Source organism: Rhopalosiphum padi, chromosome 2 (assembly GCF_020882245.1).
Source record: "Rhopalosiphum padi isolate XX-2018 chromosome 2, ASM2088224v1, whole genome shotgun sequence".
NCBI lineage: Eukaryota > Metazoa > Arthropoda > Insecta > Hemiptera > Aphididae > Rhopalosiphum > Rhopalosiphum padi.
In genome coordinates this window covers 70,787,843-70,808,689 of record NC_083598.1, presented here as the reverse complement: position 1 = coordinate 70,808,689, position 20,847 = coordinate 70,787,843, and the positions used below count along the sequence as shown (strand labels likewise).

Sequence of the window (20,847 nt, the reverse complement as noted above, 5' to 3'; positions counted from 1 at the left end):
TCACAATAAATTTTATAAGTATTTATATATATATATATATATATTATATACCTTACATTCTTTTACTTAGTACAACTAAATAATAGTTTGTCTATAAATTGGAGTAGGTGTCTAATAAATAAATTACATTCTTAAACTCTAAGTACTAAAATAAATAAATGAATTATAAAATTTACTATAGTAATATACAATGTTGAGTTCCACATCATTTGGTTCGGTAAATTATAACCGGCGACATTTTATCCGGTACAAAAAGAACATGTACCAAAAATATCGGGCTAAAAATCGTCTGGTAATAAAAAAAAATAATATAAAATACAAATACATAGAAATTATAATTTTAATTTTAGAAAAATAATTTATAATATTGTAGAATATTATACAATATACATTATATACAGAAAACGGTTGGAAAAACTACGAATACACGAATCTAATCAGCTCTCAATGATTTATCACTTTATCAGATAAAAATTATTACGACAGAGATATAAAAATATCCGTTTTTTGATTTTAGTACAAGTGTACACTTAGCCTTATGCAAACATATACAAATAACGTTAACATTAAATAATGCCACTTACAGTCATTATATTATTTTATATTATTATGCCTTAAAGAATGATTTATATTTTACCTGACGTTTTTAAAAATTATGAAAATAAAATTATAGTTATAATTTCTATATATTTGTTTTAGATTCTGAACGGAGTGATGAATGCATTGATTTTACAATGATGCATGTTATTTTTGTGTTTGTCATCACGTTACTAGTAGTAATAGTGCTTTGATTTTTTACTTCGGCCCCTTTGAAAAGGAAAATAAATCTAGTTGGTACTTAGGGAGGTCAGAAGTAAAAAATATCCAGCAGTTTTCAAAAGCATTAGGAAAACTTTAAAAAAGTAACGGAATAACGGAAATTCTTACGCATACCTAATCAGTTTTTTTTAAATTATTTTTTTATTGCCGGAAATTTTTTGCCGGATAGTGTTGGTACAGCTTCTTTTTGAACGGATCAAATGTCGCCGGTTATAATTTACCGGACCGTCCGGACCAGATGACGGATCACCCAATTTATAGTATACATTTTAAATATGTTAATAGAACGACATTTTTATATACAAGTAATTGATTGTCGTTATTTATGTTGATGGTGCACTATAATAGACTATAATATAGTGTTTTGTATTGTAAATTGTAATACATTTTGTTGGAAAAATATTTCTTTTAATAGTGATGGAATTCTGAACAAAAAGTCAGTTTTCAAAAAAATCAATTTTTTTCAATGTTTGCATTTAAACCAGATGTATACATAAAAATTCAACTATTTCAAAATTTTGAAAATCACCATCAAAATTCTTCACAAATTTAAAAACAAACGCCCATTTTTCTGATAAATTTGTGGATATTTTAAGGTGGTAACTTGTTATATCAAGTGTAGTTATTATCTGAAAACAATAATGGGATATTTTGGTGTCCTAAAGAGTTTTCTGGACTCATAAAATATTTCCTATGTATTTTTTATAATTGAAACCAATGAAGTAATGATAATATAACCCAGTAATTTTTTTTTGATAATTGTTATAATAGTTAATAATATATTACAAAATATTTTGATATGAAATGATAATTTTTTTTTTATAAAAGCCTTGACATTTTGATCATTCTGTTTATCGTTTGAAATATTTTTATCACCCCAATTACCTCAATCAATTGTTTTAATTCGGCACACTGGGTCGCTTAGATGATTTTCGCAAAAATCTAATATATTGGCACATACAGCTATCGATTAAATACACGCATCTGACTATCGATGTGTGTAATTACCAAACATAATAATAATAATATTTATTATTATTATTATTATTATTATTATGTGTGTTTGCTCATCTCTCAGCCAGTGGTGACGGCGGCGTAGTCTGACGACACCGGAGTACAATATAAAATAAAATATAGAATACAATAATACAGTACAGGCAAACATAATGTTTGATACATTGAATACCTACGAATAAGTTGATTAAGTTGTATATAATATACAATTATACATATTATATATGTATACTTTGATATTATATATCCCTTCCTTTATTCAAAAACTACATCACCTATTGGCTTCACTATGAATTCGATGCTACAATATTGATGTATCATGAATCATGATTCATTTGTTTTATACTTCCATTTTTTTTACGTGTTAATTTGTTTGTTTATTTTTGCTGTTCAAACTTATAATATTGAATTTCTGTTTTTTATTTTTTTTATTATGTATTTTAGTATACAAGGAGAAAAAGAAAAATTTAAATGTGTTGTGCATAAGATAACTCCTAGGCCTCCTCCATACGAGTTTAAACTCAGTAAGGCCTAGTAATCTTGACTGATATTAAATAAATTAAATATATTATTATTATCAAATAAAAAAAAGACGTCGAGAAAATATAATATATTTTAACAAAATGTACACGTTGATATTATAGTGACGTCGCGTATCCAAATGTGATGTAAGAACTAAGAATTTAATAATATAATGTCTTTATATAGTGCCTACTTGTTTTATATTAGGTATATAGGTATACTTGTATACCGCCATCGACGACCCGAGTGGAATTATTAATGACCTTTGGTCCGAATATTCGTCAAATCGTTGTCTGTCGTCCACGTGCGCATCACCGCCGATGTTACGCAAAAGCAAAGAACGTGCCCGGTGGCTAATCGTGCTCGGAGATTAAAGAAAAACGAATCCCACGGTCATTTGCGCGCGCAATATATACCTATAGATGTGTTATCCAATTCGAATAATAGACACTATATAGTATATACACCTGTTTAATAATTATAATTAGGAATCATAATAATAATGCGCATCTGAATTGTATAAATATTTATTTAAAAGCAGACTATATTATAGGTTACACGTGCAAACTAAGTAGCTAGATTTTTAATAATATTTACTCTAAAACAAAATTAAGTCGAAAATTTAAAATGTTTATTTGAAGAAAAGAATAATTTAAGTTTGAGTAAGTTTAGAAAATAATAATATAAATATTTGGTAAAAAATCAAGACTACAGTTATTTATTTTGAATTACTTATAACAAACAATGTCATTAAAATGTTTTTTCTCGAACGAGAGCAAATTATCCACCAGAAACCTGTACTCTCAAAGATTGAAGTATTTATACTACTTCTTATTTCTAAAGGCTAAAGGTTATGTTAGCGTACAGAATAACAAATCATAATATGACGTATGACTAAAAAAAATCAAGTTGGCCCGGAGTCTAAAAATAAAGACATAAATTATTATCTATATTACAATTGTAACGTTTACCTATATTATTATATACGTCGATGTTTATTATTTGTATGGCTGTGTATATACATGTATAATGTATATAGATGTTATTTCAGCCTTTGGATTTGCAAAAAAAAAACATATTTTCGCTAAAAGTTGTTTTTAAAATTTATTTTAACTTTTGGTTTTAATAATCATATGAATAAATATATTTAAAAAAAAAGTAGGAAAGTGGGTATCGCTCTACTATACTTACTATACAGTATCGAGTAAATCACTGTATAATAGATGTATTAAATTTGAATTATTTTTAGTTTAATTTAACCTATTTCAGCCTGTATCACTAAATACCTAATATATATTTCGAGTATCCACGGTTATTCGTTTTTGAATTTAAAATTCCTGTTTTTTCATAACTTTTTATTGTTTTTTACGATTATTATGAAAAAAAGTTCATGCTAGATCCAATTTTCTATCTGGAACCACCAAAATCGGGGCACTTTTTCGACTACTTATCATGTATACATTCATAAAAAAAACATACATCATTAGAAAATCATTAAATTTATTGCTCCGCATAAAATCTAAAATTTAATAATTTACTTTACCGATATAATTTTATTTTTTGTCACGATTTGTTATCCTTATCATAAACTCAAAACGTAAAACTGTGCAACTGTATAATATAACAGTGTTTATTTATTATTTTTATTAATTAATTTAATTTTTGATGACCATAGAATATAGATGAAAGTTGAGGAGTAGCAGGGAAAAAAGAATTAGATTCAATTAATTAACTGAAATATAATAAACACTAATAGTACTTAAAAAAAATCACGTAATATTTATTTAAAACAATACAATATACAAAGATAATAACTTTCAAAAATTCTCAGGAATTTTTCTAGCTTTCGTCCCTGGATCAAGATAGAAATAATTTTCCAATCAAAGGGAATATTATTTTAAAATAATATTATGTTGATTTTTTAGAATACTACAGACATCATGTTTATAAAATGTCACGGTCGTATATCGACTAGATAAAAACGTCAAAATATTTTAATAAAAATATATTAAATATTTACACCTTTGATAAATGGTTTTTAGTAAACGGGATTTACTTAAAATAATAATAAATTAATTAAGTTTACCGAGTATAAAGATCGTGGTCATACAACCACTCAATCAATAACATAAATGATTTAAAACTTGGTTATTTTTAAACTCTTAGGCAGTTCTTACTAATTTATAATAATTGTATTCAGTATTCACATTTCTACTGTAAAAAAAAAAAAAATACAAACCAATCATAAACATTTTCTTGTTTTCACCTTCATTGGCATTAGCTAGCTAGTTTTGAAAAGAAGCCTTCAGTATTAAAATTCCTTAGTTACATTCCACACAGAAAAAAATATTATAATAATCACTGACGACCACCCACTCAGTATCGTGATGAAATAGGGAGGGTATTGACAATGGGTTTTTCAAATAGTATACATTAAATTATTTATTGAGTGCTTAATATTTGTAGTGATTTGAATATTTGAATGATCATTGTCCAATCTCTATAGAACGATTATATTATGGCGAGTCACAGTTTACAATTTAATAATTGATAGAAAAACTGTTACTTTAAAAGTTTTTCAGTTTATAAATATTAGTTGAATAATGAAATCAAAAATAAACCTTTTTATAGACAAATGTATTTTACGAATGAAAATCTATTTCTTCATGGAATATGGCTTTGAAAAGAAGAAATAATTAAGCTATTGTAATTTAAATATATTCACACAAATCTCATCATTGTCCCAAAATTTACAATCATAATAGTGTTGTCATTAGAATAATATATATCTAAGTAAATAGAATAAATAAAATAATTTGTTTTTTATTATTATTCAAATTTGATCTGTGATATAACTGATATATTCAATAATCATATCTTTAAAATTATCTAAACTAACCATGTTTAACGTACGTCTATATACATTATGTAGTTTTGGATCAGAAAATTTGTATTAAAATGCAATATTTTTAACTTATTTACATACATTTATTTATACAGATTTGATTATTTGAATTAAATACAAATAAATTCAATTTTAAAACTTATTTTAAAAATTGTTACGTTTTTAATAGATATCTTAGATGGCCCGTTTAAGTTATTTTTTCATTTTTTCTTACCTTTAAATATATTTTATGATTTCTATTAATTAAAACTTTTTACACACATTTTTTAAATTTTGTCTTATAAATATTTTACAGTGTATGTAGACATGCCATAATAATATCTTTAATTTAAAATACTTTTCACTCAATGGATTTTTTTTATTTTTAAATTATTACCCTTAGCTAACATAGCCCATAGGTATAGTGTATACTGTATGTTATACTGCCTTATACTGCAGTTTTCGAGATTTCAAGTGCATTAAATTTATTACCCGAAATCCAACATATTGTTTGTATAGCACGTGGTTAAACATGAAATTCTTTAATATTGTTCTACATACATATTTTCCATTCTCGGTACTCTGCAGTTGTTACGTTTGCATTTACGTAACATATATAACGAATGTTTATTTATGAAATACATTTGGCGAAATAGTTATTGGTTTTCGGTTTGGTGGTGAATAACAACATATACCTAATAAGTAATAACAATAATTACATAGTTAACAACGATAATGTTTGATTTCATAAACACCGCAATATAATTATTATTGAACAGTCATGAATTAATTTTTCTGTTCGATTCGTAACCGTCATCGATTTGGATAATACGATCGCAACCCTACCCGTATGTAGGTAGGACTCATTATTTGTACGACTGTTGTACCTGTGCACCAGTGTCCATGTACTTACATATACGATATACTACGTGCCTGTACTATATATATATATATATATATATACACACAATCTAAATTATATTACCGTCATGACACGCGACATTGTACGAGTGCAGTGTATTTAAACAGATCGAATATTCACTTACGCCGCACTATGGGTATAACACTATATTTGATCGGTGACACATATTAAAACGATTCGGGTGTGTGTTTTTACATTAAAATTGGCATGCGGCGGCGGCAGCGCGCGCGTTGGGAAAACATTTAAAACGCGCAAGGTCCTTGGCCCGGCGCGTCCGTGTCCGCGCGGCGCCTTGACCAACATTGTCCGGCAGCAAAGACGACGATTGGCGCCAATACATTTTTGATGTGTCCGAGTGGCGGCGGAGGCCGATGCCGATTATATCGTTATCACACAATTATTATTATTATTATTATTATTATTATTATAATATTGAGTACCGCCTACTATAATATATTATTATGTCACGTCAACAGTTCGTGTAACGTATAATTATTATTATTATAACATGAGTTTTTGGTATACGCCAACATGCGCAAAAAACGTATCCAAGTGTCTACTTATCCGTTTAGGAATTTAGAATATATATCGCGAGATGTATCTCGGTCCTATAATGATGCGTTATGAACAAAAATATACATTAATTTACGTGCGTGTGTAAGAATTCCGTTTTCTGAGAAAAATTCCCGAGATTTTTACGTTTCAGCACAACGAACGTCTATGAGTATGATCTATCCGTCCAACATATCTTGAATGTTCAGCCTTAACCTGAAAACTTTTATGTACACATAATATACGTCTTCGGGTTAAATCATAATTTATTATACATTTTTCCATATAATAATATCTGTTTTGCAGTAAAAAGTGAAAATATTCCATATTTTACTATAGGTACGTCCTCTAATAGTGTATAGTAGCTAGGGGGTACATCACAAATTATAGTTATTTGTAGTAAAAATGTTTTTTTATTTTAAATTTGTATTCTTTGATTATTAATCAACTATTTTTATAGATATTTGCCGTGTAAATACACATATACGAATAACATAAAATATAAATAAATTTTATCATAAAATGTTTAAAAATTACTATAAAAAATTATACCCAATACTTTATAGTTAGTACATCACTGATTAAGGTGTTGATATATATATATGTATGTATGATTCAATCATAAATTAATCAATATATTACTATTATAGTGATATTATTTTATACTTTTGCTACATTATTATTGAACTTATTCTTTATAAAATATCTATCTAAGTTTATGATAATATTTGAACATTGTAATTAGTTTGTTATCTTATAAAACAAACTAAAATAGAAAAACTACGAAGTAATTTCGCGAAAAAAATTATTGACATTGATATTATAATATTAATAATCAATTGTATTAATTAGGTACATAATGTACAAAACTATAAAGTTATATAAATCGTGGTAAATTTTAATTAGTTATATATATGAGAATAAGGGTACGGTTAAAAGAGTTTAATTTTTACCCCACTTCTATTATATTTTCATAATTCAATTATTATATTATATTAACAACACAATTTTACTCTTGATACCTTGATTTAGATATTAAAAATCCTCTCCCATTTGAAATTCCCGAGCACGCCCCTGAGCACATCGTTAAACCTACTGCACGTGTCTAATTATTTTGAAGTATAACAATTGATTAAATCTCCTAACGCTAGTAAAATATACATGTAATGTTCCAAGTTTACTTCTTATTTAAATGGACTTTATAAAATGTGCACGCGCAAATAAAATGCAGACGTCCATACAAAACCAAGTACAATTGATTTATTTTGGAAATACCTAACTATATATTATTTATTTAACATATAAATAAATAATACTTTAGTCCAAGGATAATCAATGTTATTTTATAGATTAAATATTCGGATTGTGAATCACTAATGTTCAAAATAATTCGTGTTCGCAATACGCAGTACTCCACACAAGTATATACTACCTTGGGGTAAAACTGAAAACGCTAATACATTTTTACTCCTAACTTTTTAATTAGTTTAAGACTAGCCGTTGACTCATAGTAGGTAGAAATTAATAAATATATATTGATAATTATCAATTTTAATATCCTTGGCGACCATTTGATATTACATAATTTATCAATATAGGTACATAAAATTAGTAAATGATTGTGTTTACGTAGTACCACAAAATTGTCCAAATACAATATCATATTATAATTTTTTATTTAATAAATCTTTTTTAACTTATTAATTTAAGAGATGGTACGTTTTATTTTGGTTGTAAAAAAAACAATTTTAAAATACTATAGTTATAATCATGTATATTAATATGAATAATCCTGTGACTCGAAATACCTATTTCGTATTCGTATATATTATAATAACTGGCCGCCCGTGACAACGAAATACTCCAAGTTCACACTTCCTTTCTGTGTAACTGATTAAACATTTCTATATACTTCCTGTTATCGATAAAAAAATACAAATCTATTATAACGCAGATGAGTGTTCAAAAAAAAAAAACCTGTAGTTGTACAAATTCCAATAGGACGAGTTGCTTACAAATAATAGTTAGATGTCATTATATTTGTATGGAGACTTGGTCATATTATGCGTGTGAACATAAATCGGCATCAATAATCGAAAAAAATACTACACCAATCCACATATATTCATCCGGTTTCTGCAAATTTCCTAACAATATCACTAGCATCCCGTCTGACTGGTATACATTAAACGGTGTTGGTCATTATAAATAAAATGTAAAATTTATAAAACCAGTAAGGTTAGTGTGCCTTGTCGAGGACATTTTTGATTTCATATCGAAAAGTGTACATAATGTGTCGTAACAAACAAGATTACTGTTCGGCCATTATTATAATAATTATGCATACATTACGGATGAAGATGGTATTTTAAAATTTATTTTTATCATTATTTATGGAAACACTGGTGTCCTGTCACCCTGAACCCTGTGCAACCTTTATTTACCTTAATTCTATATCCATCAAGCGCACGGCATAGTTTACATGTATTTTTATTCGACTAATTTTGAGGTCGTTGTTATCGTAAATACAACTGTTTCGCCCACACATAATATGTAACGATTTTCTACCACGCAAAGCTAATAATAATAATATTGTACATAAAAAAAACTACTGAAACAAAAGAGATCGTGCAAGTATTGACCATAAGTGTTCTACGGCCTTCGTAAAATTTCTCCGTTTTACAAAACTATAGTATTAAAAATATATATCAGTAAAACCTTTGCACCCACGTTTCGTGCGTCTGGCGTTTCCCCAACGTTATAGAATAATGTTAAATTGTTTTGTTATCAGAGGTACAGCGGGAACAATGGTTAAGATAGTCCTTCGATAAACTTAGGCTTATTGGTCATTTTTTCAAAATTCAAAGTACTTTATTTTATTGTATAGGTGCGTCATTGAATAAGTCAGATAAAAGTTGGCAAAAGTTCTACTTTTTTTTTAAAAATATCTTAGAGTTTAAGGACAAATTGAAATGTTTTAAAATTATAATCATAACTATTTCCGTGTATAACTATATTGAAATTGATTATTTAACTAATGTTTTTCGAAACATGAACAAAATTATAATAATTCGTGATTCCATTAATTTTAATTGTTTCCCTATCAATTATTATTTACCCATTGAGTAGACCAGGACTAACTAGTATATAATATATATTTATATTTTAATAATGTAGTTTGTTGAAATTAACTTACCATGTATTTATTTATAATGCAATTTCTATTATATTATTGCAGAATACAGTATAAATTATACATTATAATCCTGAATACCTATTTTAATATTTGCATTTATAGAAAATAAACTAAAACCAAAATATTAAAAAAATATTTCATATAATATTATTCTATTACAAAATGTGGTTGAATTAAGATAATGTAAAAATATATTTGAATAAATAAAATAAATATTTACAAAAACTTAAATATTTTCAGAAACAATATGTGTTTATTGTTAAAATGATAACTCAATATAATTAATAAATACATATAAAATTATATTATAGGTATTAAGTTAATTTTTACTATATTACATAGTATCGTAATTTCCTACAATAATAAATAATTAAACATAAAATTTAAAAATCTTGTTTTTTAAATGTATGGATATAATATTTTTATTTTTTAATAGTAAAATATTTATACAAAATGTTGTATATAAGTATCATTTAAAATTCTGTATCTACATTTTAATTACCTATATAATAGCATGAATAACAACTTTATAGTAGCTATTTATTTTAAAAATACGCGTTTCTCATAGCTACTGCAATGTGTTATGTGTGTTATGTTATAGAATTTACACGAACACAAAAAAATTAGTTTTGAAATATATAAATTATAATAATTTTATTTGAAAAAGAACAGAATACAAACATTAACACAATGGCAGCTGGAATGGTGAAATCCATTGACGAAAAGGTCGATGAGGATTTTTTGTTCTTTTTAGATCATTTTAATGAACCGTTTAATAAGTTAAAATCCTTAAGTGACAAAGAAATATGCAGTGTACGTATTCTATATATATATATATATATATATTGGATGTTTTAATTTCTGAACTGTATTGTGTATATGCTTACATTTTTAGAAATGGTTAGATAAACTCGCGATTGAATCATATAAGACAACAAATGAAAAACAAACACGTAATATATATTTATCACAATTAATTTTAAAGATGAATGGCCGTAAACTCAGCGCTCCGTTTAACGAACCCCCTAAACCAGATACGTTGTCTCTGGATGGCGTTTTTAAGGAAATTACTACTAAACCTATTTTAGAAGCACAAAGTGAAAAAGAAGTTAGTGTCTAATTCGTGTGTAATTGAGAATACAATAATATCGTCTTCTTATATTTAGATTAACGATAACAAAAGTAAATGGTCTCAATTTATTCGAAACCGGGAATTGGAAATTATCGACTTGAATCATCTATCAAATGATGGACGAACCTATATAGCATGCAGAACTTTACCCGAAAATAATGGTTTATTTGCATACGTAGCTGTAACTATAGGTGATACGACATGTGGATGGGTTAATCCGTGTGGTCAACCAATGTAAGGTCGTTTACTTATTATTATCATCATTTAGTTACAAATGTTTTTCAAATGTGAGTGGGTTTAAGGCCCATCTGTCATCACAAATATAATTTAATATTTTAATGGTCCTTTTAATAAGCTGAACAAGTAATAAATCTGAGTTAACTGTTTGTAGAAAAATACTATTTGTATACTGCAGTATTTATATGTATAACGTATACATTAATTATTTATTATGTAGTAGTAATACGTGAGTTTAATGTTAAAAAAATATATAATTATTAACAACTGCCTACAGCCTTACACTACAATTATAAAAAAATAATTTAAACAAATTATGTACTTAAAATATTAGTACAAAAATATAATGAATGTATAAGAAAATAATTCAAAATATCGTATAGTGCAGTAGTTTTCAACCTGTGCGTCGCGGCTCCCAGGGGCGTTGTTGGTTATTATTAAAGAAGCCGCGTCCGTAGTATAAACTAATAATAAAATTGTAAACAATATGTTTTTATTATTATCATTATTCGTATGGGAGCCTTTATTTGATTCCAAAATCAAAAGGAGCCGTGAACCCTAAAAGGTTGAAAACCACTGGTATAGTGTATAATTGTAGATATACCGTTTCGTATTAGTACCGATGTCATTTTCTCAAAGTATGTACTAACCTTTTACAACATTTTAAATTTAGACCCGCACCTGTAGCAAAGCCATTAGACTTAAAAGTGGACTTATCTAATGTACAGAACAGTAAAAGTGGACAGGAAAACGTTATGTATCAATTTACGGCAGAAATTAAATCAATTTTGTTAAAACGAAAGGCACCGGAAATTCGGATATTAACTTATGAATTTTTCAAAAAAGTATACAGTAGTATCGAACAAGAGATGTTGAGTGAAGAGGATCCTAACAGTACTGCATGTCACGATCCATACGTCGAGATGCTGCTTGAAAAACTAATAGTAAGCCAACAACGAAAAATAGTGAATAGTGATTATAGTAGGCATTATTATGCAATCACTTTTAAATTTTAGATCGAGAGCAAAGGATGTGAAAACTTCAATCCACATCTGTTCAAAAAAATGAAAATGCTATCAAAGTTGAAAAAAAGAGTGAAAAATATAATACGAGACGTAAATATAACATAACAGAATTATAAATAAAATCAATACAGATAATTAAAATATTTTCGATGCATCTAATCATCTTTATATCTAATTAATATATATATAGCGTACCTAGCTTAGACTTTTTGAATTATTTAAGACTAAATTATCTTATTAGAACTGATTAGTTGGTGTTAATATTCATGATCTGGAGTCGTTCGTAACCATTGACCAATGATTCCAGTTATTTAATCCATTTATAATATTATATCTAGATCGAAGAGCGTAACAATAAATTATCCGAAATAGAAGTCGCTTCGACGACTGCAATATTAACTCTAACTAGCCCGGCATCTACCTGTTCGAACTCAGTGTCTGAAATGATGTGGGGTAGAGCTTTGGCGGAAAAACCCACCACTAAGGTAACTGATGCACTGGCGAAGACATATCCCATTTGCTTGGTTCAAATGTAAGTATCATTTATATCTGTATCGCCTGGTGGTGTTGACGTATAATAATTCAACAAATAGGTTCTTATCTATATTGGTGAGGGAACGCCAGAAAATCGTCCTTCGACTTCTGGAAAAACAAGAGAATCTAATAGTGGCCATGAGAAAAGACCTACAAAATGAAATAAAACGTGGCATATTGGATTATAAAGTTGTTAAAATTACCAGGTCAATTTTGACGAGAAATTGTCATTCAAACAATTGTTTTGCATATTTTACAGGTTGCCAGGAAAGAATGGTTGGACGTCATGAGGGTATTAATACATTACAACAAGATAAAAGCAAGTTTGGCCGAAAAAGACAACGGAGGCACTGTTACCAAAGGCGATTATCTAGATGATGCGATTCGCAAGGAAATTAACGATACTAGGAGACGCCTGGAGAAAATGAATGGGAAAAATGAGAAGTTGCAAGATGATATTTGTGAGTTGAACAAAACATTACACGAGATGATGGAAAAAATTGATATGGAACAAGTACAAACCGATGATCTTTTGCGTGATTTTCAAAATGAGATAAACAACGAAAAAAATCTAATTACGGAAAGGGCTCAAACTATCGATCAGTTGGGTGGGATGTTAAAAGCACAAAAAAAATCTGTTTTTTAATAATAGTTACACACATCAATTTTAAGTGACTTGTACATCCCTGTACAAAAACTGACACCATTGTTTATATACACACACACACACACACACACACATATACGTTTATATATATATATATATATAAACTGACACTATTGTTTTAAATTATAATTAAAATATAAATATATTATTTTATTATATTTTATGACTTAAATGGTTTGGCCTAAATGTTCAAATTTTCACATTAATTTAATACCTTGTCAATGACTAAATTACTGTAATCTATAGGTTAATTTTGAATTCAATCGTTGCATACGAAAAACAATTCCGAGGGAAGATAGTCTGTTAGTCTATATTACTATAGCTAGTACATTTTATCAGGATATATTTATATTGTTATTAAAGTAATTTATTTTACTATTAGTTTATATTATGGTAGGTCGATTTAATTTTTACCGAAAACATTGAATTTATTAAGTTATTAATAATTAATTATTATTATTATTCACTTTTGATTAAATACTACCTTACTGTAGAACAGTGTGAATAGGCTCGTGGTGTATATAAATATATAAATATATATGTACTAATTGTACTATTGTACCAAGTTTATAGTTTAACTATATATCTTAATAAGTTAATTACAATAATTGTATCGTTTAAATAAGCAACATAAAAATTATGTATCTTAAATTTTTTCCATATTTGTTTTTTATTTATTTTCATGATTTATCCTTAATTGTGGTTCGTGTTTAATATCTATATAAAATGTTTTGCCATTAAATCTGCCATTATTAAAATATTATCTATTGTGATAAATTTCCATTCTAATACTCTAGTATGGAATAATTCCAAATAAGATTTTAATACATTAATATTGTACATGTATTCGAAATTCGAATATATAAAACTACCTCGCTTTTTACTATTTGGATAAAATAATTTCGATTCATTAATAAACTGTTAATTTCTTTCAACCCTTCAAATTTAGCACCATAGTTATTTTAATACAGACACGTGTAAACGTATCAGGTTGTTATGTTAATTAAATAAATACAGCATTTTATATTATTACTTAACTCGATCTTTAACTATTGTCGCTCGTTTTAAAAGGTAGGTTAGATAACTCGGAAGTGTACCTTTTGTGGATATTACGTTAAAGTGTAAAGTGAAATTATACTTGTTTCATATATTTTATTTTGTAGATAATAATTATAAAGTAAAAATAAGTAATTAATTCATCATACACCCACCAAATCGTAATGGATAAAATGTCTTCAGGTAAATTATTTGTTTTTACACCATAGACTGTTATATAACATCGTGGATGCTTATTTGTTGAATATTTATTTTGTTATTATTATTTTTTATTTGATAGAAAAAGATCACCGGTTGAGGTTATTAATTTATTTATCAGCCTGAGAAATGTATTATTTAAATATTGTAAAATATATATTCATGTACGAATACGAGTATGATTGAGAACTATATACAAAATATAAATAATATTACATAGATTATTTTAAAGAATAATTTTTACAAAAATCTGAATATAAGAGTGCAGAACTCATTGTGGTTTAAATTTATTGATCACGCTTAATGAAATCTTTTTAAAAATGTTCAGTATATTTAGTTTTTCATTGCGTTCGTATAGTCATCGAGAAATTTTAAAATTGACCTCGTCATAAATCCATATTAAATTTAGTATTTACAATATATTTGTATCGAACTGTGCACTTAAATAGGGGTTGATGCCTAACATATGTATGTGTATGTAGAGTCACGTAAAACGTTATCCCTGAAACGTTTAGCCCGCAGCACTTATTGGTTAATATTAATACTCGCTTATAATCGAGTGTTTTGGACAGATTATATTATAAGTTATACGCTTATAACATATATCAGTGCCTATAATATGACACGTATTGACACCGCAGTGTTATATTATATTATCTAAATTCTGTATTTTTGCGTGTCAAGTACGGGTTTCTCTCTCTCTCTATATATATATATATATATTTACATATAATACAGCTGTCTATACTTCATAGTGACAATAACGCAACAACATAATATGACAACGTATTGGTGTATAAAAATGTCTAAGACATAATAATATAGAAGCACGGCCGGTGGAGGGGTACGGCGACTGTGCGAAGTTTCACTTTCCGTCGAACTGCTGTAGTGCCGTCATCGTCTATCCAGACCGTTCAGTCACCGTTGCGTGCTCGATGTGTATAGTGATCAACCGCGTAGATCTACTGCCGTAACGGACTGATCGCACGTGGACTTGTATATTATAGTGATTGCTCGCTGCCGGCTTATTATTATTATCATTATATACAATATATTTATTTGTTTTTTGTTTTTAATACTTCCGACATCGATTGCATAGCACCGGTCATCGGCTTTATCGCAGATTACCACATGTGCTACGAATTATTTACAGTGAGTTTTTGCGAATTTTTGATATCTAAGTCATTTTTGGTGTTTGTAAAATTGTTCTTTGAGCCCATTTCATTATATATATTTACTCTTACTTGAATATAAATATTAAAACTATAATATAAGTGCATGACTATACAGTATAATGGTGTTTTAATAATCTATTATGTTATAGATTATTTTATCGATACATTATGTTTTTATTTATTATCTTATAGGTGTATATATGTATGTATAAAATATTTTGTTGTATGTCTAATTGGCTAAATATTTAATTTTTTTCTACATTTTTCTAAACTAAATAGTAATATATACTAAACAACTAGTTTATGGGATTGCATTGACAATTACTTAGATATATATTTAAAGTATTAAAATGTATTGTCAGATTAAAAACAAGTGGCATTTTATGTACTACCTTCATGTCTAAACCTACTTATTAATAATTTACTACCATTATTTTTAATGAAAAACCAAATAGAAAAAAAAAATGTATTTGCTAAAATTCTTTTCAAGAAAAAATCAAAGGTACTGGGTAATGTATGAATAATGCATAATTCAAACGCCGTCTCAAACGTTTGTATTATCCATGTGCATTTTTAATTTTTCTATACAATACATAATATTTCTTGAATATTGAATACAGAAATAATAAGATTATTTTAATTTTGTTTTAAAATTGTACACAGATAGAACTATTGATGTAGGTACAACAATATTTTAATAATATTTTTAAATTAAAAATAAATTGGAAAATTATAATAAACATAAACTAAAATCCATGAAGTTTATAAACATTAAATTTTGAAGTTACTTTTTGTAAAATTATTTTAATTGTTTAAAAATATATAATGCAATTTTAATTCTTATACATTTATTATTATTTACAAGTACTTGCTGTATTTTATAAAACAGATTTTTATTATAATTATAAAATAAAGTAAATTTGTGCTTAATATTTTGTTATTTTAAACATTCATTGTTTATTTGAAATATTACATTCGTTTTAGATTTCAGTCCAAAACTAAATTACTATTATTACTAATTATATAAAAATTTGTTATTTTAATTGAATATTTATAGTTTCATTTTGAACTTTTGAACTTTTTATACATAAATCTTTATATCCTTTTAAGTTAAATTATATTTTATGAAAATTCTTTTTAAATTAAAAAATAATAATATATTTTTTAATGGTGAATAATAACTTTCATGGTAAACCCAACATTTTAATTCGGTGGCTTATTTAACTTGTTTTGAATTTAATTTGAATACATAACATAATTTTTTTGTTATTTTTAGTTGAATAATAGTTACAAATCATACAAATCTAGTAATAATATTAATTACCAATTACCTATTTTGCTTTGATTTCTTCTCTGTTCGTGTCTTCACACGAATATCGATTAAATTATATAGTTTAATAGTATTAATATTAATAACATGAAAATATCAAAACCATAATAAAATATTTTTGAAAAGAGCTTGTTCTTAGAAATCAAAATTAAAGATACCTAATTGATTTGAATAGAATATATTATATTTTAGACTAAAAGTAACAAAAAAAAATTGGTGTGCAAGTGCAAGATAATATATTATGTGTTATTCATAGTGTTTCTATGTACTATGTAGTCATATAGATCTCAGAAAAAGATGACTTTTTATTATTGTTTTTAACGTTTTATACGATGCTTTTTAGCTTAAAATATTTTTCAATAACATACTCGTATATCTAAATTATTGATAATATTTATTTTCCATTTTTTGACATTTGACATTTTGTTATTTAACCAATATCCACTAACTTAAATAAAAGTCTAATTATATTATTAAAATAATTGCAAAATTTATAATTTTTAAAACTATTCATTTAAAATTTAACATAATATATTAATATGTATTTGTATTTTTTTATTCACTAATAGGGCCTATATTTCAATGCAATAATGCAGTTTATATTTTTTTGGCTGATCTTAGACAATGCTTTCCAAATTATATAACTCGTTTCATGTAATGGGCGTTTCAAAGCTGAAACTTTTATTTTGCATTTTTTTGCATTATTTACTGCATTTTTTTTTTTATCATTATTGAGTCATTTTGTTGGGTTTAATGCACGCCTGTTTAATATACTATTACTATACAATTATAGTCTATTTAATTTAAATTATTATCTAAAGATAAATTGTTTTCTTGATATTTAAGTTGTTTTCGTTTAATAGTTTTATCGGGTAAATGGTAAATGTATATTTAGAATAAATAATACTGTTCCAAAAGATATGCGTGTCAACATCATTGTCACATTATATCAATTTTTCAAATTTCAGTTTTTTTTTTTAATAAAACAATAATTATATCTTTTTTATAAATTACCAATTTGTATAAAAAAAAAAATATAGGGCATTTTTGGTTATTTTTAGAGCACATTTGCATGGTTTTAAGGGCATTTAAATCCGGACTCTATTCATAATAAATAAATATAAAAATATAATCTTATTATTGAATTAGTTATATTAAAAAAAATATAATAAATACTTGGTTAATACAATTATATACATTAAAATAAACACGACAAAGTATTATTAATCTTGGTTTTTTTAGGATATTTAAATTTCTGTTGTTGTTTTTTATGTCTACAACTTCCGTATTCTAGTTAAATGTATATAATAATCAGTTAAAAATATAAATTTGCGGGGTAATCTGAAGGTAATTATAAAAACATTCTCCTAAATAACTAAAAATGTATGATTTGGAAGATTTTGTGACAAACCATTTCACATATACCTAACATAAACTTAAATTAAATTTTTTAAATAATAGGTGATATATCTATCTTTAATCTTTATATATTTATATCAATTCATTCTCAAACAGAAGCTTTTATTTTATTATTCGTGTGTTTTAAATTTAAAGAATAGTATTAACTAAAAATATATGATTTAATACATTCATAAATATTTATTGTTTGATTTTAATGGTTAATGATAAACAATTAACAAATATATCCATAAATATTTCAAAAGTTATAATGTATTTATGTATAATATTATAATTACAATCAATTGTAGCTGTTGTATTTATTATGGTATTCATATATTTAAACATTATATCATAACAACAAAAGTTGAACAATATACCAGAAGTGTTTATTTAAAATATATTTAAAAAATGCAAAGTCATGATCCTTTTATTTGAAGTTATGCACATTGTCATATAACTACTGATGCGTTGTCATTAAACACATTGGTCCTGTTGGTTAAGTTATCTAATATATTATTATTTGTTTTTGCGCTTATTATTTTCATAGAAATATCCTAAACATACACATTTCAATATTACATAAAAATATAAATCAACTAATACATCAGCACAGTTATGTAAAGTTTTTTTTTACACTTAACGCCATAAAATTAAATTAAACCTATATCTATTATCTACAGATCATATTATGATAGTGAAACATGCAATTCGAATGATTCATATTCCAAGGCATCCCGCACGAGATTCATAGTGGCAAGATTATAAATTATAACATTATAATAATAATTTTTTTTCGTGAAGCTCGACACCTTAATACAATTTTAATGATTAATTATTATTCATTGGAAAATATAAAAGTAACAGAAGTTGAAGTTTAAATACTTGCTTTTATATCCCATAGTTGTGTAAAAGTCATCCATAAGGAGACGAAGGACAAGGACGATTTCGCGGAAAATGTATTATTCATAATAATTATTGTATTCACATTAATAGTATTTAGTTCATTGAAAAATATGATTAAATTTCATTAACCGTTAAAAAGTGTTGTTACCTGAATTATACTTGTTTAATTAATAATAATACAAAATTATTTAACTATATAAATAAAAATATTATTTACGTAATAATAATTGTTTAAATTATACAAATATATTTAATCTACATTTAGTTTTATCAAATATATATATACCTATATGGCTATATATGTATATATTGTTTTTTTACAATTTTCCATCTATTTATTTATTGCAAATATTACATTTCATATAGAGGGTTATATAATTAAATTAAGAAAAAATTTATTATATAGTAAGATCCGTATGAAGAATATGTTACGTTATTACGAACAATTACTATCATTTTTATTTTTATAATAGGAAAAAATTATAATTGTAAATTATTTACAAGTAAAAACAAAATATAATTAAATGTTATAGTTTATAGTATAAAAGTATTGTAACAACACGAATTCACTTCTTTTTAACAGAATACAAGTTTCATTAAATTATTTTTAATAATAATATTTATAGCTCCATAAAAACGCTAATAATAATGAATTTAATTAAAATATAAAATATAATATATTTTTTACATAAAATCGTCTTGGACCGCTAGTTCTACCGTAAAGTTATTATGTAAAGTATAACATTATAAAAGTCTGAAAATATATTTTATTATTAAATAGATTTGTTATTGTTATAGGATCGATGTATTCTGTAACGTTATTATCTTTTTGCTCAAATTATTTTAATTAATATGAATAGATAGGTATATTGTTTTATTAAAAAAAAAAAAATAGTATTACGAATGAACGATATGCAAATACAAACGGAGAAATACCTACACAAAACCGACTCCAACACATATTCTATGATGCAGGTACCGTCAGAAGAACCGAATAGACATTACGAATGTGTGTGTTGTGTATATGTGTATAATGACTACATGATAGCAGCAGTCTAACCCACGAGAGAAAGGTTCCGTATGAATATAAAATTAAAAAATAAATAAAATAAAACCCCTCGCTAAGAATAGGTGTGACTGTGCGTATGCTTGCCAATATAGATTTGCTATACCTATAGTTACAAGCATCCAATCAGTACGAGAAAGAAAAAAAGGCACGTTAATATTTTAACAATTCAACACTTACTAACAATACATTACCTGGAGACTGGAGTTATGTC

General features: G+C 25.9%; 2 protein-coding genes across 2 annotated transcripts in view; both read left to right on the top strand.

The window, feature by feature from the left end:
• Positions 1–10,599: 10,599 nt before the first annotated feature.
• LOC132919056 (uncharacterized) lies at positions 10,600–13,659 on the top strand. The gene is made up of 8 exons (XM_060980408.1): positions 10,600–10,722; positions 10,805–11,017; positions 11,076–11,275; positions 11,952–12,222; positions 12,295–12,393; positions 12,642–12,835; positions 12,897–13,026; positions 13,097–13,659. The coding sequence occupies exons 1-8, from the start codon at positions 10,600–10,602 to the stop codon at positions 13,481–13,483; spliced, it is 1,617 nt and encodes a 538-aa protein (XP_060836391.1). The 3' UTR covers positions 13,484–13,659.
• A 1,982-nt stretch (positions 13,660–15,641) lies between these two features.
• The window catches only part of LOC132921221 (uncharacterized), a 50,016-nt gene continuing 44,810 nt past the window's right edge, over positions 15,642–20,847 (top strand). The window contains exon 1 of the mRNA XM_060984105.1: positions 15,642–15,910. The gene's annotated coding sequence lies outside the window, so the exon portion shown is untranslated. The remainder of the gene's footprint in view (positions 15,911–20,847) is intronic.